The sequence below is a fragment of the Nematolebias whitei genome, chromosome 16 (assembly GCF_014905685.2).
Source record: "Nematolebias whitei isolate Nwh7 chromosome 16, NemWhi1, whole genome shotgun sequence".
NCBI lineage: Eukaryota > Metazoa > Chordata > Actinopteri > Cyprinodontiformes > Rivulidae > Nematolebias > Nematolebias whitei.
The window spans coordinates 34,310,628-34,325,450 of record NC_056513.1 but is presented as its reverse complement, the minus strand read 5'-3'; the positions used below and the strand labels follow the sequence as shown (position 1 = coordinate 34,325,450).

Genomic DNA, 14,823 nt, shown 5'->3' with positions numbered 1-14,823 from the left:
AACACCAAGATTTTTAACATTAGAGCTGGAGGCCAGATTGATGCCATCTAAGGAGGGAGAAAGACTGAAGAAATGTATTCCTAAGATGCTCGGGTCCAAAAACCATAACCTCAGTCTTGTCTGTGTTCAAAAGCAGAAAATTTAGGGTCATCCATGTTTTTGTCTTTAAGACATGCTTGTAGTCTATGTAGCTGATTGGATTCATTGTGATTCATGGACAAATATAATTGCGTATCATCAGCATAACAATGAAAATTTATCCCATGCTGTTTAATAACTTTACCTAAAATATAAAGTAAAGAGTATTGGTCCAAGCACTGAACCTTGAGGAACTCCATGACTAACTTTGGTGTATGAAGAAGATTCAATATTTACATGTACAAACTGGAATCAGATAATAAAAAAAACTAGCAACACAGTTGAACCTGTGTGGACTTCCCTCTCAGACATGTCCCTTCATGGTTTTTGTATGATATGAGCCTCTAAGCACATTTTCATATTGTCCAGGCGAATATGCCTGTACGCAAATTCAAAGTGATAACACTGTCTGGTGTGTGTGTGTATGTGTGCGTGTGTGTATGTGTGTATGTGCTGGCATGAACCGGACAACACAATAATGATGACGATGGTAAAATTCCACAGAAGATGTGAGTGGGTTTAGAGTTGGTGTTTTGGAGAGTTATCACCGTCCCTCTTTCCTGCTCCTCCTCAGATCCTGAGCGGCGATCATGCAGCACACGTCCTGCACCGAGGACCGGATTCAGCACGCTCTGGACCGGTGTCTGGACGGGCTGAGGCAAAGCCCCACGGCGGCACACCACTGGAACGGTAACACTCATCTTTGACCCAACGTTACCTCTGAATAAAACATTCTGTTAAACTGGATTTTACCGATATTTATCCAAACCGTTTTAAATAAGTCCTCGCTTTTTACACTCATTTATGTCCAGTTTGTGGAAATGCTGCGTTTAAATCCTCAAGACTGACACAGGAACAACTATTCCAGGAGTTCACAAGAAAAAAGGCAACCAAACTATTCAACCCTCAATGATTCACTGGTTTTTCAATTGAGGCTTTGAAATTTTTATTTATTTTTTAAATTTAAACCTTTATTTTATCAGGAAGAAATCCATCGAGATTATTCATCTCTTTTACAAGGATGTCCTGGGAAAACGATTAAAGCGTACAGAGGGATTTTTAACAAGGCTACCATGCTGGAAGAATAGTTTGGGAAGAAAGATGCAGAACATTTTTCTACAAATGTCTGATGAAGCTGATTTTTAGATAGAGGTTCTTTTTTCTTTTTTGATTGCTGCAAAATGTCAGATCTTTGAAATGAATCAGCAAATGACTGAAAGGACTTACCCCAAGCTAAATTTACATTTTGAGATTATCAACGTCTGAATACTGTAGAAAAGGACGTACAGCTCTTTAACGGGAATAAAACACACAAACAAATAAAGTAATAATAAATAAATTAAAGCACCACTGCTAAAATACTTTAGCTCCAAAGACTTTTGACCCAGTTGCTGATTTAATAATGGAAAAACTGCTACATGACCAGAATATCATGTTTTATGCATTAATAACTGCTGTTTTCACATGTTGTAACAGCAATAATGAAAACTTGCCTTTAGAGAATCAGTTTTAAATGTGTTGATGTCTAGATTTCATCTATGGACACCATCTATCCATCCATTATGTTTACCTGCTGCTGCTTATGTTTAGTGACCCACCTTGAAGTTTGTGGCAAAAAAATAAAATAAATAAAATACCAAAGCTACGAAAATAAATATAGAAATTAGGAATTTCCTCAGATGCACAATTGTAACATTTGTTGAAAAAAAAAAAAAAAAATCTACTTTCAAGAAAGGAACCGTTTAAAGATCTGAAGAAATAAAATGTTGGATTTACTTCTTTTAGTTGGTACCAATGAGCCTGGCTGTAAAAAAATATTAAATATTTGAAGGTTTGTCCTTAACAAATTGTTGAAGGACAGCATCCATCCATCCATCCATCCATCATCTTTTACCCGCTTCTTCCTTTTTGGGTCACTGGGGTTTCTGGTGCCCATATCCAGCAGTCAGTGTGCAAGAGGAAGGGGACTCCCTGGACAGGTCTCCAGTCTGTCACAGGGAGACCTGGACAGGTCTCCATTCCATCACAGGGACACCTGGACAGGTCTCCAGTCCATCACAGGGACACCTGGACAGGTCTCCAGTCCATCACAGGGACACCTGGACAGGTCTCCAGTCCATTACAAGGACACAAAGAGACAAACAACCATTCACTCCCTCACTTACACCTACGGACAGTTACCAGTCAGCCTAACATGCATGTTTTTTGGTCTGTGGGAGGAAACCCACACGGCATGGAAAAAACATGCAAACTCCGAGGGCACCCAGCTAGGATTTGATCCAGCGACCTCCTTGCTGAGAATCATCAGCTCTATCAACTGAGCCACCGTGCCACCTCGAGGTTGGCAGTGGATTCAAAGTCTCTCAAAAGCAGAAGGAACAAGACTGATTTAATGTATTTTTGTTACATTATCGCAACAAAACTGGTTTATTTTGACGTTAAAAGTTCACCAAAAGTTTTGGAATCAATCTGTCTGTCAAACAACACCCTAATATTGTTTTTTTTTTGTGTGCAGTTTTGACTTATATTGGTTTTAAATTAGTTGTTTTTTGGATATTTGTGGGGAATTTGTTCTCAACATGTGAGCTTATTTTAGCTGGCGTTCTTGTATTTTACATTCTGGATCAGAGAGACATCATCTTTCTGGACACCAGTTTGACCAGAACGGTCATTAATCTCAGTAATTATACACATTAACTTGTTTTGCTGTGACTAAATGTCTAAAAGTCAGATTTATTTACTTTCCTGCAGGTTGTTTTTTTGGTTTGTGGTAAAACTGCTGTGTATTATTGTAAATCTGTTTGCTGTATTGCTGAATATCAGTTGTGATAAATCCACTGGCTGTGGGCATTTAGAGGCCTGGGGGTCATCTTATTGCAGTTTAAGTCTGCAGTTTAACATTGCAGCATTAATAAACACATTTTGTTTTGCAGTTGTAGTTTGTGGCTGCGTTCTGTATGAAGAAGTGTGTCGTGTTTCTCAGAACCTGTCATTGCCGTGCTCGTTCAGGTTTCCTCAGCACACATTTAGATTTAGTACTTACTGTTTACTGTGGTGATTCTGACAGTTTGAAGTATTTTAGCAGCAGCACGGTGCGTGGCAGACAATATGAGCGCAGAGGTGTTTGAGTGTGTTGTTGGCGACACTGTTGCTCGCACATGAGCCATGTTGGGCGATGGAGGAAGTTGTGTGAAGTCGACAGCTGGTGAGGAAGTGGTGACACCGACCACAGCGTGTAGAGAGGCATCAAGAGGCTGGAGGAACGGTGGCGCAGGCCAAGAATGAAAACAGGGCATAGGTTGCATCAGCAACAGCACGTCAACAAGTACCGCACACAATGATACGAAAGGCTAGAAGTGTGTTTATTTATTTCACCCTGATAGAGATTAAAAGATTTAGATACAAGCTGAAACTTTGACGTGTTTTCTGGTTTCCTGTTTTCCTCGTGACAAACATTAGGGTGTGTGTTTGCTGAGGGCGGGATCTTTATAATCCAGGATTCTTCTTAAAGTGACAGTTTGGATATTTTGAAGTGGGGTTTTGTGGAAAGGTTTGAAACAATATTATCTTACCTGTTGGAGATAGCTCATCAGTCCAGTCTGTGGAGCGAACGACTAGTCTGAGCACAGCAAACACTATTTTATAAACTTTTACATCACTGTCGATTTGTAATTTTCATCAAGTATTCTGGTTATTTTCCCTTGCAAATAAGAGCAGCAGCTAGCTTTAGCACTTCCTGCAGGAATGACAGTGTAATACAAAGTTGACAGTCATGTGAAGGTTTAACAAATAGCTTGGATGTTAAATCACATAGAGGTTTTTCCAGTAAAAAGTTGTTTTAAATCGGCTTCACGATAACTAGCCCATAGCTCATCAGTTTGATAAGATTTCTCCAAACTGAGGTTGTTTGAAGAGCTATATGCAGCAGGTTAGATACTAATTGTTCATGACCCTTTCCACAAAACACATTTCAAAGAATCAAAACTATCCCTTTAAAAGTTCTAGCATAATAAAATTTGCATTTCGAACATTCAAAAGTAAGAGAAACATAAAAAAACAGTTTATGGTAATTCACCTTTAGAGCTTCTCGGTGAAAAGATGTCATGCAAATGGGTCTGAGATGTCAGATAATCCTAGCTTTAGTCAAACTTCTCAGCAGTTTATGGCTCTCCTAAAAATCTTTGGATGAAGGACAAAATGTCTCAATAAAAAATTTTTTTTAAAAAGAAACCGTCCAGATGACCTGACTGAACTTTGTTGGGTTTCCTTAAAATCATTTAGTTAACATCAACAGCTGCTGAAGTGTTGCTTCATGCAGATGTACTCTTAGAAAGTTATTGACAACAAGGGAAACGTGAGGTGTTTTCACAACTCTGTAGTTTTTACATGACAGACCTCAGCTGCGTGGTTTGAAAAATCGTGTACATGCTTCTTTTTTTCTTTTTTTTTTTGTCTACCTCAAGTTTCTCTTTTACACAAGTAGGCGGAGCTAAATTTCAATTTAATATGTCAATTGTAAAAACAAAACAAAAACATGTTAAAAAAAAAACAAAAAAAACTTTAATCTAACAAGTCCGATGATCTGTTTAGTTATTCCTATAGTTGAGTTTTTATTTTGAAATATTTTAGCTCCTAAAGACTTTTAAACCTCAACCTACATTTTTTTTTAACAACAGGAAATGCTTCCTGTCATTTGTATTTACAGAGACATTTTAGCTGAACCACTGAACAAGAGGTGATGAATCACACCCTTGAAGCACATTGACCACGACAGTTACTGTGACACTCGATAACCTAATAAAACAAAGCCTTTGTACACTTACAGTAGATGGAAGTACTCATTTCAAACAAGTGTAACTGTGTTACTGTCTCAACCCATTTACTCACCATTACAGATCCTTTTTTGCTACTGCATTACTTTAATTCAGATAACTCTCTGGTTTGTGGTGTACCTCATAGGTGTGTTCTTGGCCCTAAGCTGTTTATAAGACTTTGTTACGGTCTTTATTTAAAGTAACTCACTATGATCATCGCCTGCCTCCATGAAAGGCTGGTGATCATGTAATCCTGTGTGTGTGTGTTAATTAGTCTGTTAGCAAAATATCCCATAAACCACTGTACGACTCAAATCAGATTTTGAGCTAAAATCTTCCATGGTCGTAGCTGAATCTCATTCTCAACACATACTCTAAGCATTAACAAACCACACAAGCATTCTTTGAACATACACTAATTTATTTTGTTTTGTTTATCCTCCTGCTAGTGCTCTTGTGGATGTTGGTATTGTTCATATCACACGAGAGCCATAAGTTATCCTGGCATACTCCATGTCTTCAAACATAAATACAGCTAGGAATACCTGAATAAAAGTATGTGTTTAATTAATAAAATAAAATAAAAAGTCCTAACAATTCTGTTATAGGGTATAAGCCTTCTTAGCTTGGTAGAGATTCCTGAGTGGCACTAGTGGATGTGATTGGTCCATAGAAACGTATATTGATTGGCTGAGCCCCCTTCAGCACTTGCATTATTAAAGCTACATGCCTTCTGCTACAGAAGCTACTTAGCTGTCAACTTTGTCCACTGTGATGTGCTCTTCTTTGAACATGTGCAGCACAAAGTAAATTGATTTGCTGAATGAGCCTTTCCTCCTAGAACTCCTTCTCAATGTTTGTAGCATTCTTTCAAACTCTGCTGTTAAAATCTGACCAAATACACACTGCTCCAACTACAAAGTCCTCTGTGTTGTGTTCTCAGGTTTACATAGTGAATGCATTCATGCTGTTTTGTTGCCACTAATTCTTGTCACTAGAGGGCGCTGCTGTGACGCGTTCGGACAATAGAGAAAGTGTTAAAGAAAGTAATAAAGTAGGACATAGAACTTACAAAACGTTGGTTACGTACTGTAACCCCAGATTTTATGAGTATAGGCGTAGCCCTTTAAGGCTGTCGCTGATGGTTTTATCCCGATATGCGAAGCATCACACTGAAAAATTTAGTCCACGCCCACCTGCTGTGTGGGCCCCACCCGGTCTGTATAAGTTACGTTAAGAGCGGGTAATCGGCTCCCAAATAGCTTTTTCTTCAGCCATTTAGGAGCCAGTGAGGCCCGACGCTTAAAGGGCTACGCCTATACTCATAGAATTTGGGGTTACAGTACGTAACCAACGTTCTATTTCGTATAGGCTTCGCCCTTTAAGGCTGTCGCAGATGGGTTAAGGGCAAAGCAGATGTGGTCCTCGCCTCACTGGGTCCATTCGAACACCGTATGAAGCAGAAGCTTGCCCAAAAAAAACGTCTCGTCACTCAGCTCCCCATGTACATAATTGCACATTGCATAATTATGTGTGCCATGCACAGACGCATGTTGTGTAACTATGCGTTCTGAATGCATGAACGCCCCGGAAAAGTTCCAACGGGGAGGGAAAAGTGCCGAAAAGGAGCCATGAACCAACCGGTTTACGGCTGAACAGTATGAACAGATTAATAATAACAAGTGAGCTGATTATTAATCAAATGAACTGATTGGTAACAATAGTCATGAACTGATTAGTGACAATAGAACCAAAATAACAGTCACAACTTGTGGCTGATAACATCTCACACTGTAATGCATGCAGACAGATGTGAGTTAAATGGAGTTCCATGAAACAACAATATTCATTCTGTAAAACACTAAGGACAGAATGTGTCATGAACGGGCCATCACATCACGTAGATAAAAGTGAATAAATGAGCAGGGTGTTGACCATGCGGTCGCAGTGTAAATATCCTGCATTGTCATACCATTGTGCAAAGCAGTCGAAGATGCAATACCCCTGGTCGAGTGTGCCCTGAGGTTGTCAGGAGGCTCTAAGTCTGATGCTCTGTAGGCTTCAGAAATGGCCTCACACAGCCAATGTGACAAGCGCTGGGTGGATAACGGTCGACCTGCAGATGCATCTCTATAATGCACAAACAAATGTTGACGCATTGCATCTGTGCGCGCTATGTAACACGTCAACGCCCGCACCGGACAGAGAAGATGGAAGACGCTTCTTCTTCTGATCTGTGGGGGGGAGGGAAAAACCCCTCCAACGATGTTGCTCTTGATTTAAAAGAGCTTGTGATGTTTTTAGGCATAAAAGCTGGGTTTGGTCTTAAATCAGCTGAGCTGCCGTCAGCCTGAATTCTGAGACAAGACGGAGCGACAGAGAGGGCAGATAAATCACTCACTCTCTTAGCAGATGTTAAAGCCAGCAGCAGGGCTGTTTAAAGAGACAAGAATTTAAATGGAACATGATCCAGAGGCTCAATTGGAGCTTTGATCAGGGCCTGCAGGACCAGCGTTAAATCACTGTGGAACAAGTGGGCGTGAAACAGGCCTGCGTCTCTGTACACCTTTTAGAAAACGCTTCATCAGCGGATGATTAAAAGCTGTTCTGTCTCTGAACCCTTCATGGCAGGAAGAGATGGCTACAGCATACGTTTTAATCGTGCTGGACGCCAAATTTCTGTCCATTAGCTGTTGCAGAAAAGACAACACGTCGCCTAGTGGACATGAGGTGGCCTCTACACCTTTCTCTGTACACCAGCGCTGAAAAACTGTTCACTTTGATGAGTACAGCGCTGTGGTGGATGCAGCACATGAATCCTGGATTGTGCGCACTACATCCTGTGGGAGACCCATCCTCTCTAATCGGGTCCACTCAGCAGCCAGACCCACAGATGCTGGCCTATTTCTGGGTAACTCCTGATCGCTCCTCCTGCCTGGAGGAGAGCGTCCTCCCTCCACGGCAGTTTCCACGGGCTGTGGACAAACGCATCCACCCCCAGCGGTGGTTCGTCTCGCGGGCTCAGGGAAAACCATAGTTGACACAGAGCGTTTTCTCGTGTCGCAAATGGTCCACAGCCGCTTTGCCAAATTTCTGCCACATCTGAGCCATCAGGTCTGGATGGAGAGTCCAGTCCCTGTGACGTGGACTGCCCCTGGACATCACATCTGCCCCTTTGTTCAGAACACCGGATATGTAAACTGCTCTGATGGAGAGCAGATTTTGGTGTGCCCAACACAGTAGTTTTCGCACAATGTGTAACATCTGGGCTGAGCGCACACCCCCCTGCCGGTTTATGTACGCAGCAGTCACCTTGTTGTATGTGTGAATCAAAACGTGTTGATTCTGCAGCACAGGAGCAAAGTGTTGAATCACGTTCAGCACCGTGCGACACTCCAAACATTTATGTGGGCTGATGTGTGATTGGGCCACAGCGCCCCTACAGCTTGAGATAGGCATGTCTCCCCCCAACCTGACAGTGACGCGTCTGTGAAGACTGACACGTGTGCCGTGGGTCTGCTGACTGGGACTCCCTCCGACAGAACCAGGGTGTTTCCCCAGTGTCGGAGGTCTACTTTCACGGAGGGAGGAACAGTGATCATCCGTCTCTTTTGTCTTACTGAATCCACACACAGACGCGCAAACCACCTCTGTAGGCGTCTCATGTGTAATAAACCCAGTGGGACCACTGTGTGAGCTGATGACATCGTTCCTAATAGCTTCATGACGGAAACAACTGTTATCACTCTGCCAGGTCTTACGTGGTGGAGATGGTCTTTTAGAGTGTCGATTCTCTTTTGTGATAAACGAGCCCGCATGGTGGTCGAGTTTAGCTTCACTCCCAGATAAACAATTGTCTGGGCCGGGAAAATCGAGCTTTTCTTCCAATTTATGGCCAAGCCCAGATTTAACAGGTGTGATGTCAGCGCCTGGGCCTGTCTCGCTGCCTCCTGTCTGTAGCATGACAGCAGCAACAGATTGTCCAGGTAAAACAAAACTTTCATCCCTGCACTGTGTAACGGTTGCAGGGCCGTCTCCACACACTTTTAGAACGTACGAGGCGTGAGGGAATACCCGAACGGAAGCCTGTTGTACTGATACTTCATCCCTTGAAAGAAGAAACGCAGGAATTTTCTATGTTTTGGGATGATTGGTATGTGAAAATAGGCATCTTTCAGGTCGACAGAAACAAACCAGTCGTTTCTCTGAATGTTGTCCAACAGCTGTCTGGTTGTCAACATGTGAAACGGTCTGTCCATGATCGCCTTGGTGAAAACTGACGAGTCCAAAATCGGTCTCGTTCCTCCGGTCCGTTTGGGAACCAGGGAGTAACGCGAGTATAACCCTGTGTTTTCCTCTCCGTTGGGAACCCTGGAGATCACTTCTTTTACCAGAAGTTCTTGTACTTCTGCATTTAGAAATGAGATTTGGTCTGGTGATGACAGGACCGTCTCTAAAATTCCTCCGAACAGAGGGGGTCGGGTTGCAAATTGTAACGTGTAACCCTAGCTTAACAACCTGGCCATCCATCTGTCTGGCGAGCATGTTTTTAGCCACTCCGCGTAACGTTCGTGGAGTGGACGCGCATTTAAGTGATGCATCATGTTTTGTACGGATGTCATCCAGTCCACCGCCTCGACCACCGTCATGTGCCGCGGGAATGTTTTCCGCGTGACCTAAGGCAAGGCTTCCTCGAAAGGGCTCTGAACATGCCTGTGTGCTGTGTTCGGACCACGGACCAATCTTCATGTCTAGGTGGGCCGGTGTGTGTTGAGGCGAAGCGTGTGACAGCTGATGATGCCGTGGGGCCGCGCTTTTGACGCCACTGCGGTGAAACGCGTGTCGCTCCTGCCACGAGCAGTGTCCTGTGTTGGGTTCGCTTTGAGATCTCGCAACTATGCTGCCATGAGCGGGCGGGCGCTGAGAAGCGGTGAACGTGACTTCATCTATGCCGTGCCATTTGAGTGAAGGCTGCGAACCCCGCGGAAGCACACGTTTTCTCTGGTGGGACGCGCGCCGCTCTCGCTGGAGGCGAGACTCGTCACTGGGTTCGCTCAGCTGTGTCACGCTTATGCTGCCGTGAGCGGCCGAGCGCTGAGACGCGGTGGGTGAAATCTGCCTGCACCGCGGCGGCTTGCATTTGCTTCGGTGAGACGTGTGTCGCTCTTGCTGAGAACGAGGTCCTTCACCAGACCCGACCCGTGGTCCCACATTTATGCCGATGTGAGCCGGTGAACGCCAGGGAGCTTTGTGTGCACTATCATCAACGCAACGCCGTTTGGGTGAAGGCTGTTTGCGTCGCGAGAGTGCGCGTTTGACACCGCTTGGGTGAAGATCGTGCAGCTCGGGTTGACTACGAGTTATTTCGCTTACCACTGTTGTGTTCTGTGAGCGTCTCGTCATGTCTGGAGCAACGGTGAGTTTGAAAAACCTTTATTTAAGGACACCGGCTCGTTTTTGTGGAGGATGTGTGCGCAGCCGCTGTGAGTTCATACGAGCTTACAGACTAGCTAAAAATAGACACTTTGATCATTGAATGATGTTTTATTTCAACATTGTGTCATCTTTCCACACACCCTCCGCAGACCGTCATTTTAAATCTTTTCCCCCGTGAGCTCTGGGATTTGTTGGCACAGGGCGCCGTCTGCTGGGGATCTCTGGGAAAACGTTGGACACTGTTGTCGGGATGAAGAGAGCCAGTCTCTGATGGGTGGGGCTGCTGTGACGTTCAGCGAGATGGCCATGGAACATCTTGCCACCAGCTCATTTTGTGTGGAGGATGTGAGAGGGAGCCGCTGTGAGTTTATACGAGCTTACGGACTGGCCAAAAATACACTTTCATCCTTAAATGATGTTTTAAACCAAACTCGTGTCACCTTCACACACATCCTCCGCAAAAAACGTTATTTGCTTTGCCATTTGTTGTCCTAGAGTCCCATCTGTTGGCGGTCTCAGGGAAACGCTGAAAACTCGGTCCTCCGGCTGCATTGCGGGCCGGCAGACAGCAAAGTGGCGCACCGGTTGAAGATGACGTCAGCTGCCCTGCAGAGGGAGCGTACGTCTCTTCCCACCTCTGAACGTGTAGGCCAACAGCATAACGTGTTGTTTGCTGCGGCCGTCTGAAAAGCATGCTGGTGAGCTCGGTCGGAGAGAGGTGTCACCGTCTGGGTTACGCTAACCGGAGGCGCGGGACGCTGGTCCACCTGGACATCTTGCTCTGAGAAAAGTCTCCGTCAGGCTCGGCTCCAGGGGGCACTGAGGGAATTTCCACTCAGTGAAACCCCTTTACTCTGGTGATGGATGCGGACTGGAAGCCGGCCCTCCAATCTACCAGGAAAACGGCTGTGGCCTCGTCCCCGTAGGACGTCCTGTTGGGAAAACCGAGGCCAGATGGGATCAGGATGGCGAGCCAGATGGTGCACAGAAAAAAACCTTCCCTCCGGATCATCCGAACTGGCGAGAAAAGGCGCGGGACGTAAAAAAGGGTTCCTTCATGTCAGCTGCCTCCTAGGTTACGCCGGGCAAAAACCCCAGAGGGCGCCGTCGGCCGGGAGCGGTGTGATCGCTGATGCGAAACGAGTGGGATGAGGTGAGCATTCGCTCAGCCCCCTTCCACCGACACTACGCTCTCCAGGAGGGAATGAGCAGCGGGGCTGCAGCTGACGCCGCCTGTCCCGGAGGAACCATCCGATTTACTCCGAGGGTCGGTGATAAGCGGAAAATTACAAGATGGCGTTGTCCAGCGTGTAACGACCTGTCACTGAGAACTACTCCTCGGCGCTTACCTTGAAACAAGACTGCTCGTCAGCTTCTCCTCGGGGAGGAGAGCTCACCGGGACGACCGGAGGTTGACGTGACGGGCCAAGCATTCTTAACAAAGGTTGGTCATCTACACAACTTTCCTTCTTCGTTCTTCTGACAGTGCTATTAGCTCGCTGAAGAAAAATGGGAGCCGATTACCTGCCCTTAACGTAATTTATATGGACCGGGTGGGGCCCACACAGCAGGTGGGCGTGGACTAAATTTTTCAGTGTGATGCTTCGCATATCGGGATAAACCCATCAGCAACAAACTTAAAAGGCGATGCCTATATGAAATAGAACAGCATATTCTATTGTGGCGCTTGGCATAGTGGCGCGGATAATAAAATTCATGGGTTGAACCATCATCTCCTTTATCATTACAACTTCCACAACACTCTGTCGTTGTTGATAGTCAAATCTACGAACAGAACGGTATGGCCAGGTGGACCATTGCTGAGTATTTTGCAATCACAGTGTTATCCTGATGGAACATTATGTGTGAACATGTGGGACTTTTTAACAGTTCCATTCTGAGACAAATTCAATTCAATTCAGTTTAATTCTACAGATCCAAGTCACAACAGAAGTTGTCTCAGGGCACTGTACAAAAACATTCACATTAAATAAATAAAAAATCCAGTTAGTAAACTTATCTATCTATGGAAGCCATCAGACTGCGATGAATCTTCACTCTGTCAGTCTCCCATTCTGAACAAGCACAAAGGCAACAGTGGAAAGGAAAAACTGCCTTTTAGTGGGAAGAAACCTCCAGCAGAACCAGGCTCAGGATGAGCAGCCATTTGTTTTGACTGTCTGGTTTGAGAGGAACAGGAAGAAGAAACAAACACAGAATGACAGGTCCAGGTGAACTTTCTATAGGAGGAAAGACAAAAAACACATGTTCAATATAGAAATAATTACAAATACAAACGGGTAGTAAAGAGCAAGTACAGACAGCAGTAGAGTGAGGAAATGTAGTCGGTTTGTCCTCCAGCAGTTTAAGCCTATAACAGCATAACTAAGGGATAGCTCAGGAAACCCAAGCCGATCCTAACTATAGGATTTATCAAAAAGCAAAGTCTTAATCCCAGTCTTAAAACTGAACAATGTATCAGCCTCACGGACAGAAACTGGAAGTTGGTTCCACAAGAGAGGAGCCTGATAACTGAAAGACCTTCCTCCCATTCTGCTTTTGGAAACTCTAGGAACCACAAGTAAACCTGCAGCCTGAGAGCGAAGTACTCTGTTAGGAAAATATGGAACAATAAGATCTGTAATTCAAGATGGAGCTAGGTTGTTGAGAGCTTTGATGTTTAGAAGTAAGATTTTGAATTCAATTCTGGATTTGACAGGGAGCCAATGGAGAGAAGCTAAAACTGGAGAGATATGGTCTCTCCTACTAACTCCAGTTAAGACTCTGGCAGCAACATTTTGGATCAACTGAAGACTTTTTCAAGAAGTTTTTTGGACACCCAGATAATAAACCATTGCAATAGTCCAGCCTAGATCATCTCCGTCACAAATGATCCTTCTAACCCCCAGAGAGTCAAAAGATCAGTTTTGTCTCTTCTTCCTTTATTTCATCTCAGGAAACTAATACAGGACATTCATTTACATTTTTTGTACCATGGATGTTTGATTTAACCAAAAGGAAAAGGTGTTCGAATGGCCTTAAGTATAAAATATAAAATAAGGCTCCATGAAGCTGAATGCTGAGAAAAAGTTTGTCCTGTTTTAAATCCGTCCTTCACATCAGCATTGTACGAAAACAGCGTCCCATTCACCTGAACTGAAAGGAACTTGTGGGATTATGCACATATGTATTCTACTCTCATTCTAGGGTAAGTGAAAGATCACTGGTAGGCAACAAAAGCAGGCAGGCATGTGTAAGTCTCTCCGGAAGGACAAAAGTTCAATGTCATTGGAGTTGACCTTGGCTTAAAGTTATCTTAAACCTAAAAAAGGAGGACCAGTAGATTTCATGAAAAGGAAGAAGAAATAAAAAAGACCATAAAAGGTGGAAGTTTAAAGAGATGAAGTGGTTTATTTATTATTAGTACTTACCGTATTTTCCACTGTTCACGTCGCACCGCCGTTTAAGCCGCATCAGTCTAAATATGTCAAAGTGAGGAAAAAAAAAACATAAATACATCGCTTCACCCTATAAGTTGCATCTATTAAGCGTCACCGGGAGCGTACATGGGAGGACTTTAACAAGATTAACAATTCAGAACAATTGTTTGTTCGACTTTATAATAAAGGTGTGTCTTAGTTGAACTTTTCCTTAATAAATGCACTTTAATGGTAAAATCAGCTGCATTTCAAACGTATTTGCTGCCTCGGTGCTCTGGGAGCATGCAGACAGGGAGGAAATCAGGAAGGAGGAATTGCTGTACATTTCTTCAAAATTTAACAAGATAAGCACCTAAAACAATTGTTTGGTCGGCATTATAGCAAACGTGTGTCTCAGTTGAACTTTTACTTAATAAATGCACTTCAATGGTCAAATTAGCTGCATTTTGCTGGTAGGGCGCAACAAAATGAAGCTGATTTTACGGTTGCTCCAGGCGAGTTGGACCAAGGTGGCATATATGGCAAGCTGATTGTGTCATTAATAGCCACTTTTACCTATTACATGACACAACAGCATGCCATTCTACTCGAGTGCCAACTAGTGGCTGAAAATTCTAGTGTTACATATTTTCAATGTCAGAGTCAATGAAAACGGTCATATCTCAGACAAAAATTTGTTTATAAATATGGAAGAAAAAATATAAAGTTGCTTCGATGTATAAGTCGCAGGGCATGCAATTTATGCAAAAAACTGTGACTTATACGCTGAAAAATACGGTAGTCGTTTCACTCCATTGAAAAGCAGTTCTCTGTCCAAAAGTAGCTGACACTCCTAGTTGTCTCATATTTTAAACTGCACCCAAGTGGCTACAAAGAGCAACAACAGCTTGACAAGTGTAATGCTGGGAAATGCACCTAAACTGAATTATACACAAGACATTTTGGGAAATCAGTTTTTAAAAATTGTGTGTGTATGTATTTTGCAATCACAATAT

General features: G+C 43.7%; 1 protein-coding gene across 1 annotated transcript in view; it reads left to right on the top strand.

The window, feature by feature from the left end:
• The first annotated feature begins 639 nt into the window (after positions 1-639).
• The window catches only part of pik3r5 (phosphoinositide-3-kinase, regulatory subunit 5), a 45,316-nt gene continuing 31,132 nt past the window's right edge, over positions 640-14,823 (top strand). The window contains exon 1 of the mRNA XM_037690587.1: positions 640-828. Coding sequence (XP_037546515.1) covers positions 729-828 — 100 coding nt within the window. The 5' untranslated portion in view covers positions 640-728. The remainder of the gene's footprint in view (positions 829-14,823) is intronic.